This window comes from Schistocerca serialis, chromosome 8, assembly GCF_023864345.2.
Source record: "Schistocerca serialis cubense isolate TAMUIC-IGC-003099 chromosome 8, iqSchSeri2.2, whole genome shotgun sequence".
Lineage (NCBI taxonomy): Eukaryota > Metazoa > Arthropoda > Insecta > Orthoptera > Acrididae > Schistocerca > Schistocerca serialis.
In genome coordinates, this window is record NC_064645.1 from 46,610,588 (window position 1) to 46,633,965 (window position 23,378).

Sequence of the window (23,378 nt, forward strand, 5' to 3'; positions counted from 1 at the left end):
TTCCCGAAGCGCCATGTGTTATCTTGACTGTGAGTTCGCCCTCCGAGCTGTCGTATCTATTTCAGACAGACAGAAATACGTGTTGTGTCGTATAGAAGGAGGAGCGACATACAGGTGTGTGTTGTCAGTTTTGACTTATGGTGGTGAGACACGAGTTTTTAATGTGGAAGCTGCTCGAGGAACAGTGGTGAGATTCTTACTGGGGATTTTCAGTAAGGAGAAATAGGAAATCATATAAATGGTCGTGGGAGGAGACTGAGCATCGAGTACATAATCAGATGGCAATGAAAATGCAATAGTGGTCGGCCAAGCACACAGATGGGAATTGGAATAAGGAAGTCCTCTGGACAGCAGTAAGCTTTAATAACATATGGTGCCCAAGTAGGAGGCGTATAGTCAGCTACAGGAAACATGTAGGGCCTACCTAAATCTATGTGAACAGTTGAGCATCACAATTTCGTGTAAAATTATATACAAGACCTAAATCCAACAGTGGACATGAGAGTGCTACTATTGATGATGATAATGATGTTGAAGCTGCCTAAATTGATCAATGTAGTGGTGATACTGACCTGCAGCTGTTCATGAACAGTAAGTAATCCAAGTACTTCAAGTTATTTGAATAGTTCAGTTCTATAATCACAAAGCCTCTTATGTCTACTTAGTTCATAGCAAACTATTCTTCATCAAACTTACTTTGTACTGCACTTCATAGAAAACCGGCTCTCCTTCCCCAGTTACGTTTTCGAACGATATTCTGATCTTTAGTGAATTGTAACTGTCTTCAATTACATCTGGCGCATTCCCTAATACCTTGTAGGCTGAAAAGTAAACAAATAATGGCCCATTAATCACAAACTTAGAAACTGATGGTGAAATATAATGAGTGACTAAAGATACCCCTGTGGAAAGCTTAGAAAGCAGATATATTTTGCAAGAAATGCGATAGATTTTCAGTATCATCCATTTCTTACTAATTTATCGTCATTAAAAGGAGCATTGAAATATAAACATATAAACATATGCGACTGTTTTTTGTCTCTTTATTATTGACCGCAATTCGTTATTAGTCAAAACAGAGAGATATATAGTGACAGGTGTAAACATTAATAGCAGTGCATCTGAAGTGAAAACTAAAGGTACAAGCCATGACCAGGACCTGTTTCTGCCTGGCTGTCTCACTTTTCACGAGTCGTCTCCTTAAAAGTAGCATATCTAGCCAGGTGTCCCTTCTTGACTGATTCCATTTCTCAGCGACGCTCAGTGTTCCGTCTTTTGTATCAAACTTTTATATGAAAAGGCTGTCCCACCAATCACAGAAGTAGACAGCAAACGATTTGAGGTGGGATGTCATCACTAATTTACTTAACTGGGGCAATTTTTATATATTTCTTTGATACATGCAATCAAAAGGTTATATGGAAACCATTTCTGGTTACATTAATGTGACTCTGAAATGAAACTAATACATCTACATGTATGTATGTAACTTTCAAACAATTGTGTGGTGTTTGACAGAAAAAATTGCTTAAATATCTTTGTGCATGCTGTAATTAGTATAATTCAGTAGTATGGATATGCCAGGGCCGGAATACTTTGCACTTAAATAGTCTTGAAAACTGCAAGTGTGCTAAAAATTTCACACCTTTACTACTCATTAGATAAAAGCCATGTCCATCTCTATCTATGATCATATAACATGTAATATGATCATGTAACCCTTATCTGTCACCACAAACCATGATATCAGTAAGTTACATCTCTCTCTTCCAGCCACTGTGCAGAATATTACCATGAAACGGCCATTCACTGTACAATAACTTAAAATAAATGAAAAAGAAACAGCCATTCTCACTACATCCCCAAAGCAGTTTTCTTGGCCATGTTTAAAAGTATCCAAACAATACAAATTTTTGCACCTTATTAAAAATATTAGTCGAAAAATATACATTAAAAGTGTCATTTATAATATAGCTTTATCTACAATACATCTACTAAATATGAATACAGTCTCATAAATACAAACATACACACACACATACAATCTTAACTGCACAAATCTGTATGCCATGAACTTACAAGTTAGCAACACAAACCTGTGTTTAATGTTTGAAGTCTGCACCATACATGCTGCAAGGAGTAATGGTCCGACAAATTAAGTATTTCCTACATCTAAATTCCTCTCAAGTTACACACAGTGTACTCAACATCTAACATTTTTGGAACAATACGTCACAAAACAAAAAAAATGTAATGTTTACATCAACTATCGAAACGTTAATTACAACATGCACACATATCCAACAAAACTGGTGACTGAAAGATGATTGTGAATCCTTAAATTAAGTGCAGCGATGCTATTTCCATGCATATTCTAACATTCTGCGTGGTGTCTGATTGTTCTAAGTCGTGTCTCCCTACCACTATCGCGCAACGATGCCCTGGGCGTGTTTTTTAGGAAATTGACTAGTTTGAATCTGGGACCTGTTGCTGGTAAGGAGACGCCAGACCACACATGACATGTAGAGTTCAGAAGAGTTCAGTGAGACTAGTGATGATATACCCAAATACTTCATGATTTCAGCGTCAGCTCCACTGCACTCCCTGTAAAAGAATCTTAATACTAACTAAATTTAGTGGAAGGGGTTCAAGGCTTTCCTATTTTTAGTTAGCTGGTAAAATAACGTCGAAAAAGCAGTTAAGTTTACCATTGGAAATTTTATTCTACTCACAAAAATTGTTTATAAATTGCACTATTGATAAAAGGAAATGTTTTAATACAGGATGATAAAAACCAACTTCGTTCAACAAAAATGTGAACGAATACTCCCTGAATGGGTTTCCAAGTTCTACAATGGATCGAAGGATGACCTGTGCCATATCACATCTATAATCTAGGTTTAAATTAAGTTTCACAAAAGTGAAAACTATCAAAATGGTCTACAGTGACCCTCAATTATCTTTAATTACTTATCTAACTTGTCGTAAATTACAGTGGCTTCTCAATAACTATATAACAGAAAAATCATTGTGTTTCAGATTTTTACTTCAAGTGGCAAATGTGAACATCATGAGCTTTAATTGACGATCGACACTAGTATTACGCAAAAAGGGGGTGTAACAGATGAGACTTCTGCAGTTCTGAGTGAAGCTTTATGCGCTGTTATGTGGCATTGCATGCGTTCATTACCTTGTCGGTGTTCGTCAGGGGGCGGCGGACAGCACAGTTCCGCTCACCTCGCCGTCTCGGAAGCAACTCTCTCCTAACTTCTCCTTACTACCATTTACCGAAGTTGGTTTAAAAAAACTATCTGGCTCTGTTTTCATCTGATCAATCAGGGTCTCAATGTTAACCTTAAGCTCCACCTACAAAATCTCTGTCTATCCAATGAGAAACGTTATACTTTTTGTGGTGGGGCAATGTTTTTTAAGTTTGCAACGTAACAGAGACACGAAAAAGTCTCACACTAAAACCTGCGGGTGGTGTGGCCCTTTTTGTGTTATCGTAAGATCTATACTGTTCTTCTGGAGGGCTCTATCTTTTAACAGGGGCCCCGTGGTCCTGACGTAACAGAGACGCGAAAAAGTTTCACACTAAAACTTGCGGGTGGTGTGGCCCTTTTTGTGTTATCGGAAGATCTATACTGTTCTTCTGGAGGGCTCTAGCTTTTAACAAGGGCTGGGGGTGGTCCTAGCGGTTAGCTGGCGACGTGGGTGTCCGTCCCTTATCGTCGGGCCTTCAAGCTTAACACGATTCTGCTCTCAGCTTCTGTTCTCGTTTCTCCCCTCGGAACTGCGTCTGTCTCACGGTGGGAAGGTATGACATGATTTAGGCATTCTTGTGTTAGTCTGTGGTATTCCATTTGCTCACTCATTACTCATATTACTTTGGTTAATTTAATGTCATGATTTATTCGAAGCTATGTGACATACTACTGGATTTGCTTATCATGTCAGGGTTTTCATGGAAGGTGTTAGATTTGCCTGACACCTTACATATCAGCACCCTTTGAACTTAATTTTTGTACTGAAGTTAGGCAATGATTGAATCATTGTCTAAGCCAGTCAAAAATTATTCCGTTATCTAAATTTTGTTGCCTTCTGTACAGCCACGTTAATCTGTTCTCTGCTAGTTTGTATTACCAATTTATATTTTTATATTCTTCCACATTATTATCAAAAATATTTTTATATTGGCAAGGGAAGAATATTTTTATTCTATTGTAATTATTATTTTTTAATTATTTTCTTTCATTATTTAATTGTGAAGTTTGTTTTTTAAGAAGTTTGTTATCAACAGTGAGGAGTCTTTCACATCGATTTTCTTAGAAATATTGTTTATATAAATGTAGTAATTAAGTAAAATCCATTCCTAACACATTTTCTAAATATCATCTCAAGTAAAATGTTTTTGTTTCTAGACACTCATTTCAATATTGTTACACTAACAAATAAGAATTATTTCCAAGAATTGCTTTGACAAAGAAATATACATACACCGGTATTGAGATATTATCCTAACAAATGGTACAAATGTTAAAAAAAAGGGAAAATATCCAATAAGATAATTTTTTATTCTTTGTTTTTATAAGGAGAAAATAAGTAAAATATAGTTATTCTTTTACTTTTATGAGGAGAAAATAAGTGGCATACAGTTTTCGTGTTTATTATGCCTTACTTTTGTTCTTTATATACTGTCCATTTCAGAACTAATGACTTATTTTTATCGATAGTCTATTTTTTACTTAAGTCCATAGTCAATGACTGTTATTTTGTAGTTTATTAGCTGTCTGGTGTGCTTAACTTATTTAGTTTTTCACACGTTTCTTTTGCACAATTCCTACATCACATAATTTGATTTCACACATTCACACAATCCTATGAAAGTGCATGAGGTTGGCGAATGTTTTTGCACGAAGGTGATGGACTTGAGCTAGATGGATGTGGGCAAGTATTTGATGTACAGCTTTGTTCGTCTTTCCTTGTTGGCTTTGCAAGTGTGTGTTGCTGTTGTGGAGGTCCCATAATGGAATGGAGCTGTGTGTGCAGAATCTCGTGGTTTACTAGCTTTGTATGCGTGAAAGTCATCATTATGTGTCACTGAAAGCGGTCGTTTCTCGTTGTAATAATTCACAGATGACTAGTTTACAATAGGATAGGGATTTGGGAGGGTATGTCGTCTATTCTTCACTCATCTTCTTTCTTGGTCTCAATCTTGCAAATCTTCAACTTCTGGTCTTCCTGCTTTTTCTCTGCTTCTTACTTGCTTCTTGGTTCTTCTCTGGGCAGGATATGGAAATATTTATTGATAACTAGTCGCTTTGAAGTTCTCCTCTTAGTAACAGTTTGATAAATTGTTTGGGCGTGTCACTTTTACTTTGTGGAAGTTTTCTTCAGTTTTGTGCATCAGCGTGCTGTTTAATAGCAGTAGTGTGACTTTTACACATATTTTTTTGCCAGTGGTGGCTTGCCCAAGCTGTCTTCTCGTTGGGCCGTTTTTGCTCGCTCCGCTGAGTCGGGGCATTTAGGGGTTTATGTGCGGTGAAAGTCTGGTGTTTGCTTGTCAGTCCCTGCACCAGTCCCTTCTGGCGTTTGGTATCCTCTCGTGTCTCTGCAGGGTTCCGCCACTGTGGTTCCTTGTCCTGACCCAGCAGGGTTCTGCTTAGTGGGCAGATTTACGGCCCACTTCGAGGGCCTTCTGTTGGTCTCGCTGTCCTTTCCTTTCTCTCGACGCTTCTGCCTTGTAGGAATCGTGTCTTGCTAATTACGTCCTTTTCTTTCTTGATACTTCTCGCATTGCAACTTGTGGGTCGTTGCATCTGGTATTTGTTGGAGTTTTTACAATGGTTCTTACAAAAAGTTTTACTTATAATCTTCTAGCATATGTCTAGTACCTACATTGTTTTACGCCTTCTTAAAAAGCTTTACAAATTTCGGCACCCTTTCCATGCTACAATTCTAAGACATTTTGAGTATTAACTACTAGAAGAATCCTCAAATTCGTCTTTTATTTTTGTGCAGTGTCATGGTGTATAGCAGTTTAGTATTTCATGCTGTTAGACTATCTACGCTTTATCCCTTCACCTTAATCTATGGTACTATTGGTGTTATTATTGAAACTACTTTCTTTTTCCCACCTTCCTCTCCCTTCATTCTTCTTTCTCCTGATGATCTTTTCTGCAACATAATCTTGAAATATTGTGCTGATTATTTACCAGCAATCAAATTAATCTTCAAACTTGTACTGAAAGTGTTCAGTACTTCCAGTCTTAGGTAAAAATACCTCTGCTTTATCTTGTAAAATACCCTCTAATTCTCTTTTACTGTTTTCCGAAATACCTTGAACTTCTTGCAATTTTTCGTCGATTTCTTTATGGACTTCTAACATGAGTTGAGGCAATTCCCCCTTTTGTGCATTCTAATTCTTCATCCTCTTTATCTCGCATCATTCTTAATTGTTTGTTTATAACTGGTATTTCTTCTAATTTTAGCTTTTGCTCAAAGAGAAGTGTGACATTCCCAAATGTTACGCTACCTTTCCCCATATCTATTATCGCTCGTCTCTCATTTAAAAAAATCTGCACCTATAATCAAATCTACAGTTAGTTTAGGTATTATCACGAAGTTGGCTTCAATCTTTTGACCTTGACACGAAAGAGTTAACCTTGTTTGTCTCGTAACTTCCACAGCATTGTTTCTAATAGGACCTCTTACTTTAATCTTACGTGTTTTCAGAACTGGCAATTCCTCATTGGCATTACAGTGCATGAATAAATTTTCTGAGATAGCAGTCAGTTCACTTCCGCTATCAATTACAATATTGACTGGGATATGCTTTACCATGGCCTTCACAATTGGTTGAATTTGAAAGGGTTGGTTCTGTTCTTCTTCTTCTTGTATCAACGAATCCTCCACTGAGTCATACATGAGTCTTTTTAGGAATTTCCCTTGTGAATTCGAACTTTCTGTAGGATAAGCTTCGTCTGCTACTTCTCTCTCTTTTATTTCCTCTTCTCTATTTCTTCCTTCATTTACGCTTTCTTCAACATCCTCTACTTTTTCCTCATCCTCGTCTATCTTCTCCTTCTTTGTCGCTACTTCCACATAATCGCATCTAAATGCTCTAATTATCGCTTCATAACTTCCTTCATTATATACGTTGGGTTGTGTGCCCACTTGTAACATATTTTCAACTTCTGTCGACTGCGCATTATCCTCATTGAATTCGCTTTCCCTGGTTTCCATCTCAAATAGCTCTGCAATACCAATTACTTCGTCCTTTCCTCCTACATTCGGTGTGCATGCCTCTGGTAATTCATCTTCCTCGTCAGTATTCTTCCAATTAATTTCGTCCCAACACGATATTGTTATTTTCTTGTCTTCGTTTTCATCTGGTCCCTGCGGATTTGTTTCTTCCTTCTTCTCTCCTCGTGATAAGATTTTTACTTCTCTGTTCAAGGTGCTGCCATTGTCCTGGGTCGGTGCGTCATTCTCTTTGGCATGGGCGCTTAGCTGTCAATTCGAGCGTTTATCGGGGTTTGAAGGTCTTACCTCCACCTCTTCTATCTGTATTCTCTTTTCTTGTTCAGGTTGTTGATAGTGGTTTCTTTGTTGATAATTTGTCGGTCTATTGGTTCTCCAGTACCCGTTCCGGTTGTTGTTATTCCCTCTGTAATAGTTGTTGCCGTTCCTGGGTGAATAATAGTTATTGCCATATTCTCTTCTAAATCCATAACCGGTTCTTTGTTGAGATCTATTGTCGTTTCTTGGTGCGAAGTTATCACATGGTTCGTAATTATTGTTTCTTCGTACTGTGTCTTGTAGATTCCACTGCTTTTTGCTTTCGTTTTCGCGTGCGCTTTGTCTTTTTCTTGCGTCATCTTCCGAAAATATGAACTATAGTTCCCTTAGAATACCTTTAAATGCTTCGACGTCATTGCCTCTGCGATCTACTAATGATTGCTGGTATTTCAATGGTAACTTCATGGCGCATAATTTAATCAACTCTCCGTCACTGTATGGTACATCTAAGCATTAATTTTTCTTTGCCATTAATTCGAAAAATTTCACGGGACTCTTCTCTCCTGAATTTTCAAAATATGGGTTCTGTAATAACTCGTACTTCACTCTGTTCTGTGCTGCGCTGGACCAATATCGTGAGGGAAACTTCTCTCTGAAATCTTCGTACGATCGGCATGTCGCTGCAACATTCTGCATGGTTTCTGCGACTGTTCCTGACATGTGTGCACATATAAAGTCTAATTTGTGTGCTAGCGTCCAGTGTTCTGGTAATCCTACTCGGAATTGATCAATAAAAGTTCGTGGATGTAATGAGTTTCCTTCTCGAAAGTGTTGAAATTTTCTGACTGTGAGGAAATTATCGTTGTCGTACTTCGTCATAGTTCCATATGAAATTCGCGATTCTTCGCCACTTTTGTTTCTGATCATTTCTCCCGTCGTTCTTTCCGGTTGTGGTAGATCCATTGGATATTGTCCACTGTAACTTTCGCCTACCCTTGCGTAGTATCGTTGGAGTGGTACGCAATAATTTTCTTCCATCGGTTGTGAACGTGTAGCTGAATGCATTGCACTGTACTCTTCGCGACCTGGCTTTCCATTGTCAGGTATTGGTTCGGTATCTTGTCTGGCTAACCTTGGTGCTTCATTGCACGATCCAAACTGTCTTGAAACATACATTTGTGGTTCCGCATGTGTTTGTGATGACGTTTGTTCCTCAAGAATTTCGAAACGTGTTTGTTGCTGTGCAGGCTGTCTGATTTCACGTATGTTACTTTCCGTCTGTGATTGTAATCGCAAATGCGTAATATCTTCGTTAATTGCTTGTTTTTCCGGTGCTGTTACAGATACGGATGTGGTTGCAGACTCTGTGCTTGTTACATCCTGTTCACTACGCTCTTCAATGGTTTGCAACAACTCTGTTCGCAATTTCTGAAATTGTCGCTTCGTTTGCGCTTCTATTTTGACTATGCGGTTATCATATCTTTTCAGCGCTGCTTTTGCGATACGTTTGTGTAACTCACTGTTTTCAACAATTTTACGCGCTGTACCTGCTGCTTGTTTAGTAATTACGTTTATCTGTTTCTCTAGTTTCTTGACTTCTCCCTGGGTGTTGTTATGTAATGTTTTGATCTCGTCCTGAATGTCATTACGCAATGTTAGTACGTCCGCTTTGTACCTTGTCAACGTCTGTTCTCAATTGATTGTGACCTGTTACTAAGTTTCCTATCACTTCTCGAGATTCTTTTGCCTCGTCTTCAATACGACTTAGGTGTAACTGAATTTTTTTGTTTTGTTCTTTAATCTCACGCATTTGTCTCGTGGTTTCTGCATTCTGAATTTGAATTTGGTTCGCTATGTCTTTATTTTGCCTTGTCATGGTTTCCATAATTTGTTGTAATAATTCTGCCAGATTGGTGGGTCCTATTGCGTTTTCTTCCGACGTCCTACGCTCTGTGTTTTCGCCCAAGAGTTGGTTCGCAACCGATTGCATTGAACTGTGCTGTGACACGTTTCTGCTCGCATTCCTGGTGCTCTGTGGTGAGGGAGCTCTGATTACTTGTACTATGGGTTCTACGTATTCAAGACGCAAGTTAGAATCCTCATCGACTGTCTCTCTACTTTCTTGCTCCTCTGTCGTATGCTGACTTACGTTTTCTATGACCGAGCGAGGTGGCGCAGTGGTTAGACACTGGACTCGCATTCGGGAGGACGACGGTTCAATCCCGCGTCCGGCCATCCTGATTTAGGTTTTCCGTGATTTCCCTAAATCGCTCCAGGCAAATGCCGGGATGGTTCCTTTCAAAGGGCACGGCCGACTTCCTTCCCCGTCCTTCCCTAATCCGATGAGACCGATGACCTCGCTGTCTGGTCACCTTCCCCAAAAAACCACCACCACCACGTTTTCTATGCCTTGACGTACATTATCCTCCTTATGGTGCGTTATATGTCCTATTTCTCGCGATATTGCATCGTCTGTTGTACTGTCCTCTATTCTCTGTCCATTTTCATGCTGGGTCTCTACCTCAATTCGGTCAAGGTCTCGATCTGCCATTGCTAATCTTTCCGAATCCCTTATTTTCTGTTTTAAAAGCAATTCACGCGCCCTACTTCGAGTCAACATGCGCTCATACGATCTCACACATTTCATAAACTTTTTGTTCACGCGACTTGACAATCACTTCACTTACTTGTTGGGTCAGAACCAACTTGTCAACGATATATCCGCCACTTGTGCGCTTGCATTGGAGAGAAAACTTAATTCTAACAATATTAAAATTCATAACTTAATTATGCTATTGTCTCACTTTTATTGAATAATTTCTTACTGTCTATCGCTGCAGCTACTGTTTTCGACTATTTATAACGTTCAAAAAAAATTTTTTTATTACGAAAAATTTTTAACAGGATATTTTTCTGACCTAGTTAGGCATGTGGTCGACCTTCAATCATGGTATTTTACCATCCTAGCCGGGTCGCCATTCTCTAACATTCTGCGTGGTGTCTGTTTCTTCTTAGTCGTGTCTCCCTACCACTATCGCACAACGATGCCCTGGGCGTGTTTTTTAAGGAATTAACTAGTTTGAACCTGGGACATGTTGCTGGTAAGGAGACACCAGACCACACATGACATGTAGAGTTCAGAAGAGTTCAGTGAGACTAGTGATGATATACCCAAATACTTCATGATTTCAGCGTCAGCTCCACTGCACTCCCTGTAAAAGAATCTTAATACTAACTAAATTTAGTGGAAGGGGTTCAAGGCTTTCCCATTTTTAGTTAGCTGGTAAAATAACGTCGAAAAAGCAGTTAAGTTTACCATTGGAAATTTTATTCTACTCATAAAAATTGTTTATAAATTGCACTATTGATAAAAGGAAATGTTTTAATACAGGATGATAAAAACCAACTTCGTTCAACAAAAATGTGAACGAATACTCCCTGAATGGGTTTCCAAGTTCTACAATGGATCGAAGGATGACCTATGCCGTATCACATCTATAATCTAGGTTTAAATTAAGTTTCACAAAAGTGAAAACTATCAAAATGGTCTACAGTGACCCTCAATTATCTTTAATTACTTATCTAACTTGTCGTAAATTACAGTGGCTTCTCAATAACTATATAACAGAAAAATCATCGTGTTTCAGATTTTTACTTCAAGTGGCAAATGTGAACACCATGAGCTTTAATTGACGATCGACACTAGTATTACGCAAAAAGGGGGTGTAACAGATGAGACTTCTGCAGTTCTGAGTGAAGCTTTATGCGCTGTTATGTGGCATTGCATGCGTTCATTACCTTGTCGGTGTTCGTCAGGGGGCGGCGGACAGCACAGCTCCGCTCACTTCGCCGTCTCGGAAGCAACTCTCTTCTAACTTCCCCTTACTACAATTTACCGAAGTTGGTTTAAAAAAACTATCTGGCTCTGTTTTCATCTGACCAATCAGGGTCTCAATGTTAACCTTAAGCTCCACCTACAAAAACTCTGTCTATCCATTGAGAAACGTTATACTTTTTGTGGTGGGGCAATGTTTTTTTAAGTTTCCAACGTAACAGAGGCGCGAAAAAGTCTCACGCTAAAGCTTGCAGCTGGTGTGGTCCTTTTAGTGTTATCGTAAGATCTATACTGTTCTTCTGGAGGGCTCTATCTCTTAACAGGGGCTGGGGAGTCGTCCTGACGTAACAGAGACGCCAAAAAGTCTCACGCTAAAACTTGCGGGTGGTGTAGCCCTTTTTGTGTTATCGTAACATCTATACTGTTCTTCTGGAGGGCTCTAGCTTTTAACGTGGTCTGGGGGTGGTCCTAGCGGTTAGCTGGCGACACGCTAAAACTTGCGGGTGGTGTAGCCCTTTTTGTGTTATCGTAACATCTATACTGTTCTTCTGGAGGGCTCTAGCTTTTAACGTGGTCTGGGGGTGGTCCTAGCGGTTAGCTGGCGACGTGGGTATACGTCCCTTATCGTAGGGCCTTCCAGCTTAACACGGTTCTGCTCTCGGCTTCTGTTCTCGTTTCTTCCCTCGGAACTGCGTCTGTCTCACGGTGGGAAGGTATGACATGCATTTAGGCATTCTTGTGTTAGTCTGTGGTATTCCATTTGCTCACTCGTTACTCGTATTACTTTGGTTAATTTAATGTCACGATTTACTCGGAGCTATGTGACATACTACTGGATTTGCTTGTCATGTCAGGGTTTTCATGGAAGGTGTTAGATTTGCCTGACACCTTACAGTATATAGTTACAAAACACATATGGCTAGAACATAACATTGTAAACTGGCAGTTGAGACTTAAATTTAGGTGTCAGTGATGTAATGTAGGAAACGTAACCTGAATATGCTTACAACTGCAGGAAATGCAAGTTGGCTGAAATGCTATGTTAAGCAGACAACCTCACAAACAAACAGGCAACTGTGTTACTGACAGGTACTGGAAGCCTGCAGGTAACTTCATTTTTTCGACCTATACTTAATTAAAGGCACAATAGATTCTGAAATTAAATATTTCCATATCAACATTATTGCATGACGCTCTTCAAGTGTTACAATGGTATGTGTACGTCTAACATACGGAAAGGGTGTTGGCATTTCAATTAGATGTATGTTATTTTTTGCTTATAGAACGAAACTTCATCATCAAATGTTTTTACAAGTTTTTCAGTAATTTTTCACCTTAGCAAGCACAATGTTAAAGGGGAAGAAAATAATGCATCAAATTCTACACAAGAAAAATATAAACTATGATACAAATTGACAATTATTGTTTTTCATTGCAAATAGTGCATGCCTACTCAAGGTTATGTACAAAACCAACTTTCTAGAAACACTGCACTATTCAGCAAGCGAAATTAAGGTGCCAAGGCTCTTCAAGACGTTTACAGTCTGTATTTACCACAATCAACTAAATAATACCAACAATATAATTCTACTCACGTAATAAACTCCTACATAGTGGACTCATTAGGAGCTCTGGATTCCTCGGTAGATTTGTTTACCGTGAACTGGAAGTTGTCACCAGAACGAGTGATAGAAACATTATAAATTCTCCTTTTGGGTGAATGCTTCGTTATATGTATATTTAAGTGCTATTATCAGGCTTGATGGGTCTTCCGGTCTGGGGAGAGGCACTGTATGTCTACAGTCAGCCGATACATTCTGGACTGATATGATTTGACAACTGATACCTACTTGCCCACATGCTTGTTGACATTTAGGTTATGATGACGTATTTCGCTAAGATACGCCGTCTGCACGCTGCCCGTAAATGGCAGTTCATTACTGTCGTCGTTATGTGAGTGACCATTACTCGATTACATTGATATAGTGTGACGTCGACCTCTGCCGAGGTTGAAGGTATTTTCTTTTGAAATGATAATTAAATAAAGACCCGAGGCTGTCGACAGGCACTGATATACATCAACGGGGACAGTTGAAAATGTGTTCCCCGATCAGGACTCGAACCCTGGGTCTCCTGCTTACATGGCAGACGCTCTAACCCATCTGAGCCACCGAGGGCACAGAGGATAGTGCGACTGCAGGGATTTATCCATTGTACGCTCCCCGCGAGACCCACATTCCCAACTTTAATGCCCACACACTACATTCGTAGTGCCCCTGCCCATTAGACACATTACTCGCGGCAGACAATCTTACCGAGTCCCGTAAGAGTTCGGGCAATGCGTGTGCATTCAGCACAGAAGAAGGTCAATGGCCGGTTAGCCTTAGCTATATGAAGATGGTAAGCTCTCTTAGAATGAAATGATAATTAAATCAAGATCATAGGCTGTCGACAGACATTGATATACATCGACGGAGACAGTTGAAAATGTGTGCCCCAACCAGGACACGAACCCGGGATCTCCTGCTTACATGGCAGACGCTCTATCCATCTAAGCCACTGAGGACACATAGGATAGTGCGGAGGTAGGCCTTGCCAAAGAGAGACGCTATATCACAGGGCCCAACAGGTTTGCTTTCATGGAGCATCCATTGACGAATATTCTCGCTGTAGTGACTCTTAAGTGCACCCATAAAAGTACGATCCAGTTTGAATGTTGTGTGGAGGCAGTGACAAAATGGTGATGAAGGTTTTCTTGTCACATCAATATTCCTTACATGGAACCATCAAGGATGAGTAGAATATGCGAAGTCTCTATTGCCTTTGTTTTTTCAACAAAATGTTTCAACCATTCCATGAATAGGTTTGCTTGAACCCAACCAGATGGGTGGGCTCTCCCAATTGACCCAGGAGGAGCATCTTTCATAAGAACGCCTGCCATATTAATTCTCGAGAATATGAAAATCGGGGGAACATAAGAACCTCCCGCACTCATCCAACAGATGACCGTTACTAGAGACCCACGCTCTCCAGCAGTCAGAGAACAAATTTGGCGTTTACCTCTGCTTGCAGTTACTTGCGGTATCTTCGTCTGAACTACACTAAGGCCTGTTTCGTCGACGTGCCATACACGATCTTCTGGATATTTATGTTTCTGGTATTCAGCTTGTAGCAAGTCATAGCATGAGTTAGCTCTCTCACGGGTAAAGCCTTTTACTCGAGCATACGATGTTCCAGTTGGCTGTCTTATTGAAAGCTTATCTTGATGACTTCGAAAAAAACTGAAGTTTGTTGGAATTCCATTCCTAACTGCAAGTTGGTAGGCCATTTTTCGAACATCCATATCAGTGAAACCATAGAATTTGGCCTCCATGTACTGTAAGTAATCCACTAGTTCAGTTTCTAGGGCTGTTGGTAGAGCTGGTTTTCTTCCAAGCTCTTTAGTTTCAACATCTGCCATCTGTGAGGTATTAGCCTCACACACATACCGCCGCAGAGTTGTTTTTGGGGCAGCAAACCGTTTCGATGCTTTTTTAACTCCCATCGTTTTGCCTACGACAGCAGACACTGCCTCCCGCATTTTGTTTTTATCCCACACCTGCCTTTTGTGGGTTGGTTTAGGTGCTAGATTAATCCTAGGCATCTAAAAACAAAAATAAAAACATTTTAGGGACGGCTTGTAATATGGACCCCGGAGTCCACATTACAAGCACCAATAGGGGCCATATTACAGTCACCTACACCTTGTAAACTCGTGTAAACACCTTAAAAACGAAATAATACCAAACCTTTCAATCTATTTGAAACTGTTGCCAATACTTTCTAGGTTGTACGCATGGTGCTTACATCTAAGTATTAACCAATAATGGTACGTTAATATAGAGAAATTCACATACCTCTGAAAGTTTTGAACAGGAGCATGGAAAATATAACCTCACTGTCACTCAGCCACTGTACTGACCTGCTTGCAGCGCTCCTACAGGCCACTGAGGATACTAGTAGACTAGTTCTGCTATCACCACTAGAGTTCAACTAAATGTTAGTAAGATATTAAGGGGGGCCATATTTGTTGCACGGGCCACATTACCACCACTTACTCTATATGTACTGAACTGTTAACCTGGTCTTGAGTGGGATTCAGGTCAATACTAAGGAAGTTGCAGTTTACTTGGGAGGCTAGAAGTAAGGGCATTTCATGTGAGTGAATCCGTGATGAGATGTTAAACCAAATTCAGGTACTGAGACTACCATCAGTCAGAATGACTTATGAAGCTGATGCATTGTATGTTAAAACATACGCGTATTTGAGTATTAGAGTATTGTTAGTTGTTTCCGGCACTTTGTAGAAAACTGGGAAATTTTGTACGTGGTAGTATCTGAAAGACCCACTTTTTTCTTTTTACTGTATTCTGCATTTGTCCATATGAGTGTAACAAACAAAAAACCTGATGATCACTTGATGTTACAAGCTGTACATCCACTTGATTATGCTGGTGCTTAATCAAAAAAGGTATTCCTCAGAATCTGTATAGCAATAACTTCCTAGCACGTTTCATATGGAAGCCTTCGACCAAAAATGAGATAAAGGCAGTTTAAATGAAGTCCGGAAATACCTTTACTGTGAGCGATGTACTGAACGCAAAAATGTTACAGAAATGCATACCACGCTCTACTCGCCTAAGTCAAATTATTTTTTGTGTTTGACTCTCATTGTTGGGTTCCGAATCACGAATAACTTCTTTAAACGACGCCATTGAGTGTAGAAATCATTTATTTCGCAACTGTAATTTTGTCCTAATGCTATTTTAAATGTTAGTGCAAAAGCTGAAAAATACATAAAAATGAAGCACACATTGCGTACATAGAACTGCTCGAACAAGCCTTGTATACAATGGTAGCTAGTGCAGCACGGTACTGCACTTTAAGATAATAGGAAATGAGCTGCGAGATCGTGCTGAAGAGTCACGGCTTTGCTTTTTTATTCCGTTCCCAGGTATTACATGAGCGTGTAACGAGGCCTGCTTCCCACCTCGCTGACTCAGGTTGCAACATTCAGCCGCTAGGGGCTTCCGAATTGTAGCGTGCAACATGGCGGTGTGGGGGAAAAACCGTGCTGTAATTGAGTTTCTAACCGCAGGAAACTCCATCCACACGTGAAGCACCCTCTCACCTACATCTACATCTACATACATACTCCGCAATCCACCATACGGTGCGTGGCGGAGGGTACCTCGTACCACAACTAGCATCTTCTCTCCCTGTTCCATTCCCAAACAGAACGACGGAAAAATGACCGCCTATATGCCTCTGTACGAGCCCTAATTTCTCTTATCTTATCTTTGTGGTCTTTCCGCGAAATGTAAGTTGGCGGCAGTAACATTGTACTCCAGTCAGCCTCAAATGATGGTTCTCTAAATTTCCTCAGTAGCGATTCACGAAAAGAACGCCACCTTTCCTCTAGAGACTCCCACCCGAGTTCCTGAAGTATTTCCGTAACACTCGCGTGATGATCAAACGTACCAGTAACAAATCTAGCAGCCCGCTTCTGAATTGCTTCTACGTCCTCCCCCAATCCGACCTGATAGGGATCCCAAACGCTCGAGCAGTACTCAAGAATAGGTCGTATTAGTGTTTTGTAAGCGGTCTCCTTTACAGTTGAACCACATCTTCCCAAAATTCAACCAATCAACCGAAGACGACCATCCGCCTTCCCCACAACTGCCATTACATGCTTGTCCCACTTCATATCGCTCTGCAATGTTACGCCGAAATATTTAATCGACGTGACTGTGCCAAGCGCTACACTACTAATGGAGTATTCAAACATTACATGATTCTTTTTCCTATTCATCTGCATTCATTTACATTTATCTACATTTAGAATTAGCTGCCATTCTTTACACCAATCGCAAATGCTGTCCAAGCCATCTCGTATCCTCCTACAGTCACTCAACGACGACACCTTCGCGTACACCACAGCATCATCAGCAAACAGCCGCACATTGCTATCCACCCTATCCAAAAGATCATTTATGAAGATAGAAAACAACAGCAGACCTGCCACACTTCCCTGGGGCACTCCAGATGATACCCTCACTTCCGATGAACACTCACCATCGAGGACAACGTACTGGGTTCTATTACTTAAGAAGTCTTCGAGCCACTCACATACTTGGGCACATGTATGCCGCTCGAACTCAGCATAAAGTAATGTCAAAACAAGCTCCGGTGACAAAAAAAAGTAAAGGTAGTAAATTAAGAGTGCAACGAGAATTCCATTGTTAAATGTAGTTAGTGAAGTTTATTTCATTTAAAACGCGCTCTCCTTGAGCATGCCAGTACCTGTCCACACACGAGCAACAATCCACTCTTGCATTAGCTGTCATCGATCATCCTTCATAAAGTACCGACTTGGCATCATCCGATTTTCATCTGTTTCCAAAACTTACAGATCACCTTCGACGACTTCACTCTGATAGTGATGAAAGGGCGGAAGCAGAGCTGAGGTTGTGGCTCCGTCAGAAAAGCCAAACATCCCACAGTGACGGAATCAACAAAGTGGTCTCTCGTTGAGAGAAATGTGTTCCCGCCAGGGTGACTATGTTAAGAAACAAATATGTAGACTTAAAGAATAAAGAGGTAGAATGTTAGTGAAGTTTATTTCATTTAAAACGAGTTAATAGTTACCACATTACTTTTTAGCACCACTTCATAATATCAAACTGACATGCTACAAAATGAGTTATCAGTAATCAAACCGTCCTCGGTCTCGGGTTCCAAACGCGGCACCAGTTAAAATTTCGGTGAATAATCAACATTGGCGACTGAAAGCTTCCAGCATTAGACGTCACCCTCAAACTGCCAACAGCCTTGTCAAAGAGGGCGCACTCAGTCTCTTCCCCATGGGGTGGGAAACCACCTCAAAAGGCGGAAGAATCAGCAATGATCAACGGCATGAGGATGCAGAAAGCGATGGAAACCACTGCGTTAAAGACAATTCACGTGTATCCACAGGACATGTGGCATGTAATTGAAAAAGTGTCATCACGATGATCTTTCCATTGGCAAAAGATTCTGCAATAGTGTCCCACTCGTATGTGCATGGGGGGGGGGGGGGGTATCCACGAGGAAAAGATTGAGTAGCTAACAGAAGGATAACATTCTACGAGTCGGATCGTGGAATGTCAGAAGCTTCAACGTGGTAGGGAAGTTAGAAAATCTGAAAGGGAAATGCAAAGGCGCACTCTAGATATAGTAGGGGTCAGATGTGTATAGGGTATATCAACAGCAGCAGGAAATGGTAGAACAGGTGTAGGATTCGTTATGAATAGGAAGGTAGGGCAGAGGGTGAATTATCTTGAACAGTCCAGTGATAGGCTTGTTCGTATCACAATCGACAGCAAACCAACGCCGGCAACGATTGTTCAGGTACACATGCCGATGTCGCAAGTTGAATATGAAAAGATAGGCAAAGTATATGCGGATACTGAAAGGGCTATAAGTACGTAAGCGAGGATGAAAACCTAATAGTTATGGAGGACTGGAATGCTGTTGTACCAAAGCAGCAGAAGAAAAGTTTACAGGAGAATATGTGCTTAGGACAAGGAATGAAAGAGGAGGAAGATTAATTGCGTAACAGCGAATTCTCTGTTCAAGAATCACAAGAAGAGAACGAATAGTTGGAAAAGGCCGGCTGATACGGGAAGACTTCAGTTGATTACATGATGGTCAGGCAGAGATTCATAAATCAGATAATGGGTTGTAAGCCGTACACAGGAGCAGGTATAACTCAGATCGCAATATAGTAGTGATGGAGAGAAGGATGAGGTTAAAGAGGTTAGTCAGGAAGAATCAATACGCAAAGAAGTGGGATACAGAAGTAGTAAGGAATGACGAGATGTGCTTGAAGTTCTCTAAAGTTATAGAAACAACAATAAGGAACAGCTGAATAGCCAGTACAGTTGAAAAGGAACGGAGATCTTCAAAAATGAAAATCACAGAAGATGGAGAGAGAAACACCGTTACACAGAAGGTAACTGCGAAGAAACCATGCGTAACAGAAGAAATGCTTCAGTTGATTGATGAAAGAAGGAAGTACAAAAATGTTCACGGAAGTTCAGGAATACAGAAGTACGTACAAGTCACCGCGGAATGAAATATATAGGAAGTGTAGGGAAGCTAAGACGAAACGGCTGCATGAAAAATGTGAAGAAATAGGAAAAGAAATGATTGTCGGAGGAACTCAGCATACAGTAAACTCAAAACAAACTCCGGTGACAAAAAAAAGTAAAGGTAGTGCAACGAGAATTCCACTGTTAAATGCAGAGGACAGAGCGAATACGTAGAAAGAGTACTTTCAAGGCCTCTATGAGGGGGAAGATATGTCTGATGTGATAGATGAAGCACAGTATCCGATTTAGAAGAGATAGGACATCCAGTATTAGTATCAGAATTTGAAACAGCTTTGGAGGACTTAAGATCGAAGAAGGTAGAAGGGATGGGTAACATTCCATCATAATTTAGTGTGTAAAGTGATGAGTTTGTCGACACACCATGTGGCATTCGAAAAAATGTCATCCACATAATTCCAAGGACTGCAAGAGTTGACATGTGCGAGAATTATGGCACAACTAGCTTAACAGCTACGGCATCCAAGTTTCAGACAAGAATAATATACAGATGATTGGAAAAGAAAATTGACGATGTGTTAGATGATGACCAGTTCGGCTTTAGAAAATGTAAAGGCACCAGAGAGGCAATTCTGAACTTGCGGTTGATAATGGATGCAAGACTAAAGATAGAATCAATACACGTTCATAGAATTTCTCGACGTGCAAAAGGCGCTCAACACTGTAAAATGGTGCAAGATGTTCGAAATTCCGAGAAAAATAGGGGTGAGCTATAGGGAGAGACGGGTAATATAAAGTAGGTACAAGAGCGAAGAGAGAATAAGAAGAGTGAGCTGTAGAATGCAAAAGCTGTAGAGCAAGACAGAGATTGGAACACATCCAGCAAATAATTGAGGACGTAGACTGCAAGTGCTACTCTGAGGTGAAGAGGTTGGTGCAGGACAGGAATTCGCAGCAGGCCGCACGAAACCATTCTGAAGACTGATGACTCAAAAAAAAAAGTACACGTCTTACACAACGTGTAGCTGTCATAGAGATTCCTAACACTGTTCAATTTTCCGATGATATGAAGATAATTGTAATGCGTCACGGTATACTTGGCACCAATTCTGTACATGCACTCTGTGCTTCATCGTTGTTGTTGCATTTTTTACCTTTTGCAATACCACTTGATAATGAGCTTAAGGCCAAAATGACAGCTGTTAAATAAATAATTTTTACAGTCAACAGCGAATATCATGTCCTTTAAAAATAAATATCGTGAATTTAGCTTGATGTTTCCACAAATATCAAGGATAGCTTGAGTGAGGAAAGTAACGTATTTACTAAGGATTCTACTAAATATTTTTGTATGTCGTACGTAAAATACTCTCCAAGTAATCACAGGCCGGCCGTGGTGGTCGTGCGGTTCTAGGCGCTCCAGTCCAGAGCCGCGCTGCTGCTACGGTCGCAGGTTCGAATCCTGCCTCGGGCATGGATGTGTGTGATGTCCTTAGGTTAGTTAGGTTTAATTAGTTCTACGTTCTAGGGGACTGATGACCACAGCAGTTGAGTCCCATAGTGCTCAGAGCCATTTGAACCATTTTTGAAGTAATCACAAAAACACACTGCGCAGCTAGCACTCGTGTGTGCAGAAGAAAATATCAGAAACTTGTGATTCTTCAGTTTCTTCCGGCGTATTTGTTGGTCGAAGAGTCCACGGATGTACTGCCACTTCATAATGTCCACCGGGCACAATATTTCGGCGCTCGCACACGTCGCCTTCGTCAGGTGCGCTGGCGAACGGAGCTCCTGAGGGCGGGCGGCCGCCTTATATTATCCCCCCACCCCCACAGGCCGTTCTCGCCGCGGTCCGCGCCCACAGCCGCGCGTCGGCAGTCGCGAGGACGCAGGCGCCGACGTCTGTGGCTGCGTCGCTGTAGCTGCTACATCCTCCCTGCTCGCCACATCGTGTCTCCTTAATTATTTTCAGTGCTGGCTCCCATGCCTTGCTAAGATTAAACCGCAGTCTCGGTTGATGAGATCCTCTCTGCTGCTGATTTCGATGGCTTCTCTGACAACGCTGTCCCAGCATTTAGAAGTCTGGGCCAAGATCTTGGAACGCTCGTAATCCATCTCGTGTTCTTCGGGCAAACAGTGCTCTGCGACCACCAACTTGTTAGGATACTTCAGTCGTGTGTGGCTTTGACGTTCTCAGCAGCGATCTTCGATAGTGCTCACTGTCTGTCCACACTGATAGAAAATCTGGTATATTCCAGCCTTCCGCAAGCCGAGATTATCTTTCTCACTTCCCAATAATGCTCGTGTTCTATTGGGCGGGCAAAAGACAGTTCTAACTCGGTGTTTCTATAAGAAAGAATGATACATAAACAGTGAGAGTCAGGAGCAGAAAGTGTCTGCGGCTTCTTTCAGTCCCTTGTTGACCAGTCTGGTGTGGCAGTTGAAGATCGCAACACGAAAGCTGATGTTTTAAATCTCATGTTCGAGAAATCTTTCACACAGGAGAATCGTACAAACATACCGTCATTTGATCATAGGACAGACTCCCTTATGGAAGGCATAGAAATATGCGTCCCTGACCTAGAGAAACAACTTAAAAATCTGAAAGCAAATAAATGACCGGGTACGGGTGGAAACCTAGTTCGGTTTTACTAAGAGTACTCTACGGCATTGGTCCCTTACCTAGCCTGCATTTAGTGTGAATCTCCCGCCCAACACAAAGCCCCAAGGGACTGGAAAAAGCACAGGTGACTCCAACCTATAAGAAGGATAAAAGAACGGAACCGCAAAATTACAAATCCATAACTTCGGTCTGCTGCAGAGACCCAGCAGGTATTCTCAATTCGAATACGACAAAATTTCTTGAGACTGACGAGCTTATGTCCACGAATCAGCATGGTTTTAGAAAGCATCGCTCGTGCGAAACTCAACTTCCCCTTTTCTCATATGGTATACTGGGAACAATGGGTGAACGGCAACAGGCAGATTCCATACCTCTAGATTTCTGGAAAGCATTTGACACGGTGTCCCATTACAGGCTGTTAACAAAGGTACGAGTATACGGAAAAAATTCGCAGATATAACTGAGTAGCTCGAACACTCGTTAAGTAGTAATTGTCCTCGATTGCAAGTGTTCATCAGAGACAAGAGTATCGCCAGGGGTGCCCCAGGGAAGTGTGATAGCACTGCTGTTGTCCTCTACACACACAAATGATTCCGCTGGCAGGGTGGGCATGGAACTGTGGTTGTTACCCGATGATGCTGTGCTGTACGGTTAGGTGCCGTCGTTGCATGACTGTAGAAAGATACACGACTTAGGCAAAATTTCTGGTTGATGTAATTAATGGCATCTAGCACTGATTGTGGAAAAACGTTAAGTTAATGCGGATGAGTAGGAAGGAAGAACCTGTAATGTTCGGGCAAAAGTATTACTAGTATCCTACACGACACAATCAAGTCGTTTAAATATCTGGACGTAACGCTGCAAAGCGATGTCAATTGTGGTGCAGAAGGCGAATGGTCGACTTCGATTTTTTGGGAGAAATTTAGGAACGAGTGGTTCACCTGTAAAGGAGACCGCATACAGGACGCTGGTGCGACCTATTCTTGAGTACTGCTCGAGTGTTTGGGATCCATACGAGGTCGGATGGAAGGAAGATATCGAAGCAGTTTGTAAGCGGTCTGTTAGAGTTGCTAGCGCAAAGTTCGAACAATACATAAGTGTTACGGAAATCTCAACTGGGAGTCCCTGGAGAGAAGGCGACGTTCTTTTTGAGAAACATTATTGAGAAAATTTAGAGAACCGGCATTCGAAGCTACTGACACCAACATACATTACGCGTAATGACCACGAAGATAAGACTTAAGAATGCATGTGTTTATGTTCCACAATA

The 23,378-nt window shown here is 41.0% G+C and overlaps 1 protein-coding gene across 1 annotated transcript in view; it reads right to left on the minus strand.

Moving 5' to 3' along the window:
• LOC126416336 (uncharacterized) overlaps positions 1–23,378 on the minus strand; it is a 586,934-nt gene that overhangs the window by 278,792 nt on the left and 284,764 nt on the right. Inside the window, exon 14 of the mRNA XM_050084004.1 lies at positions 697–821. Coding sequence (XP_049939961.1) covers positions 697–821 — 125 coding nt within the window. The remainder of the gene's footprint in view (positions 1–696; positions 822–23,378) is intronic.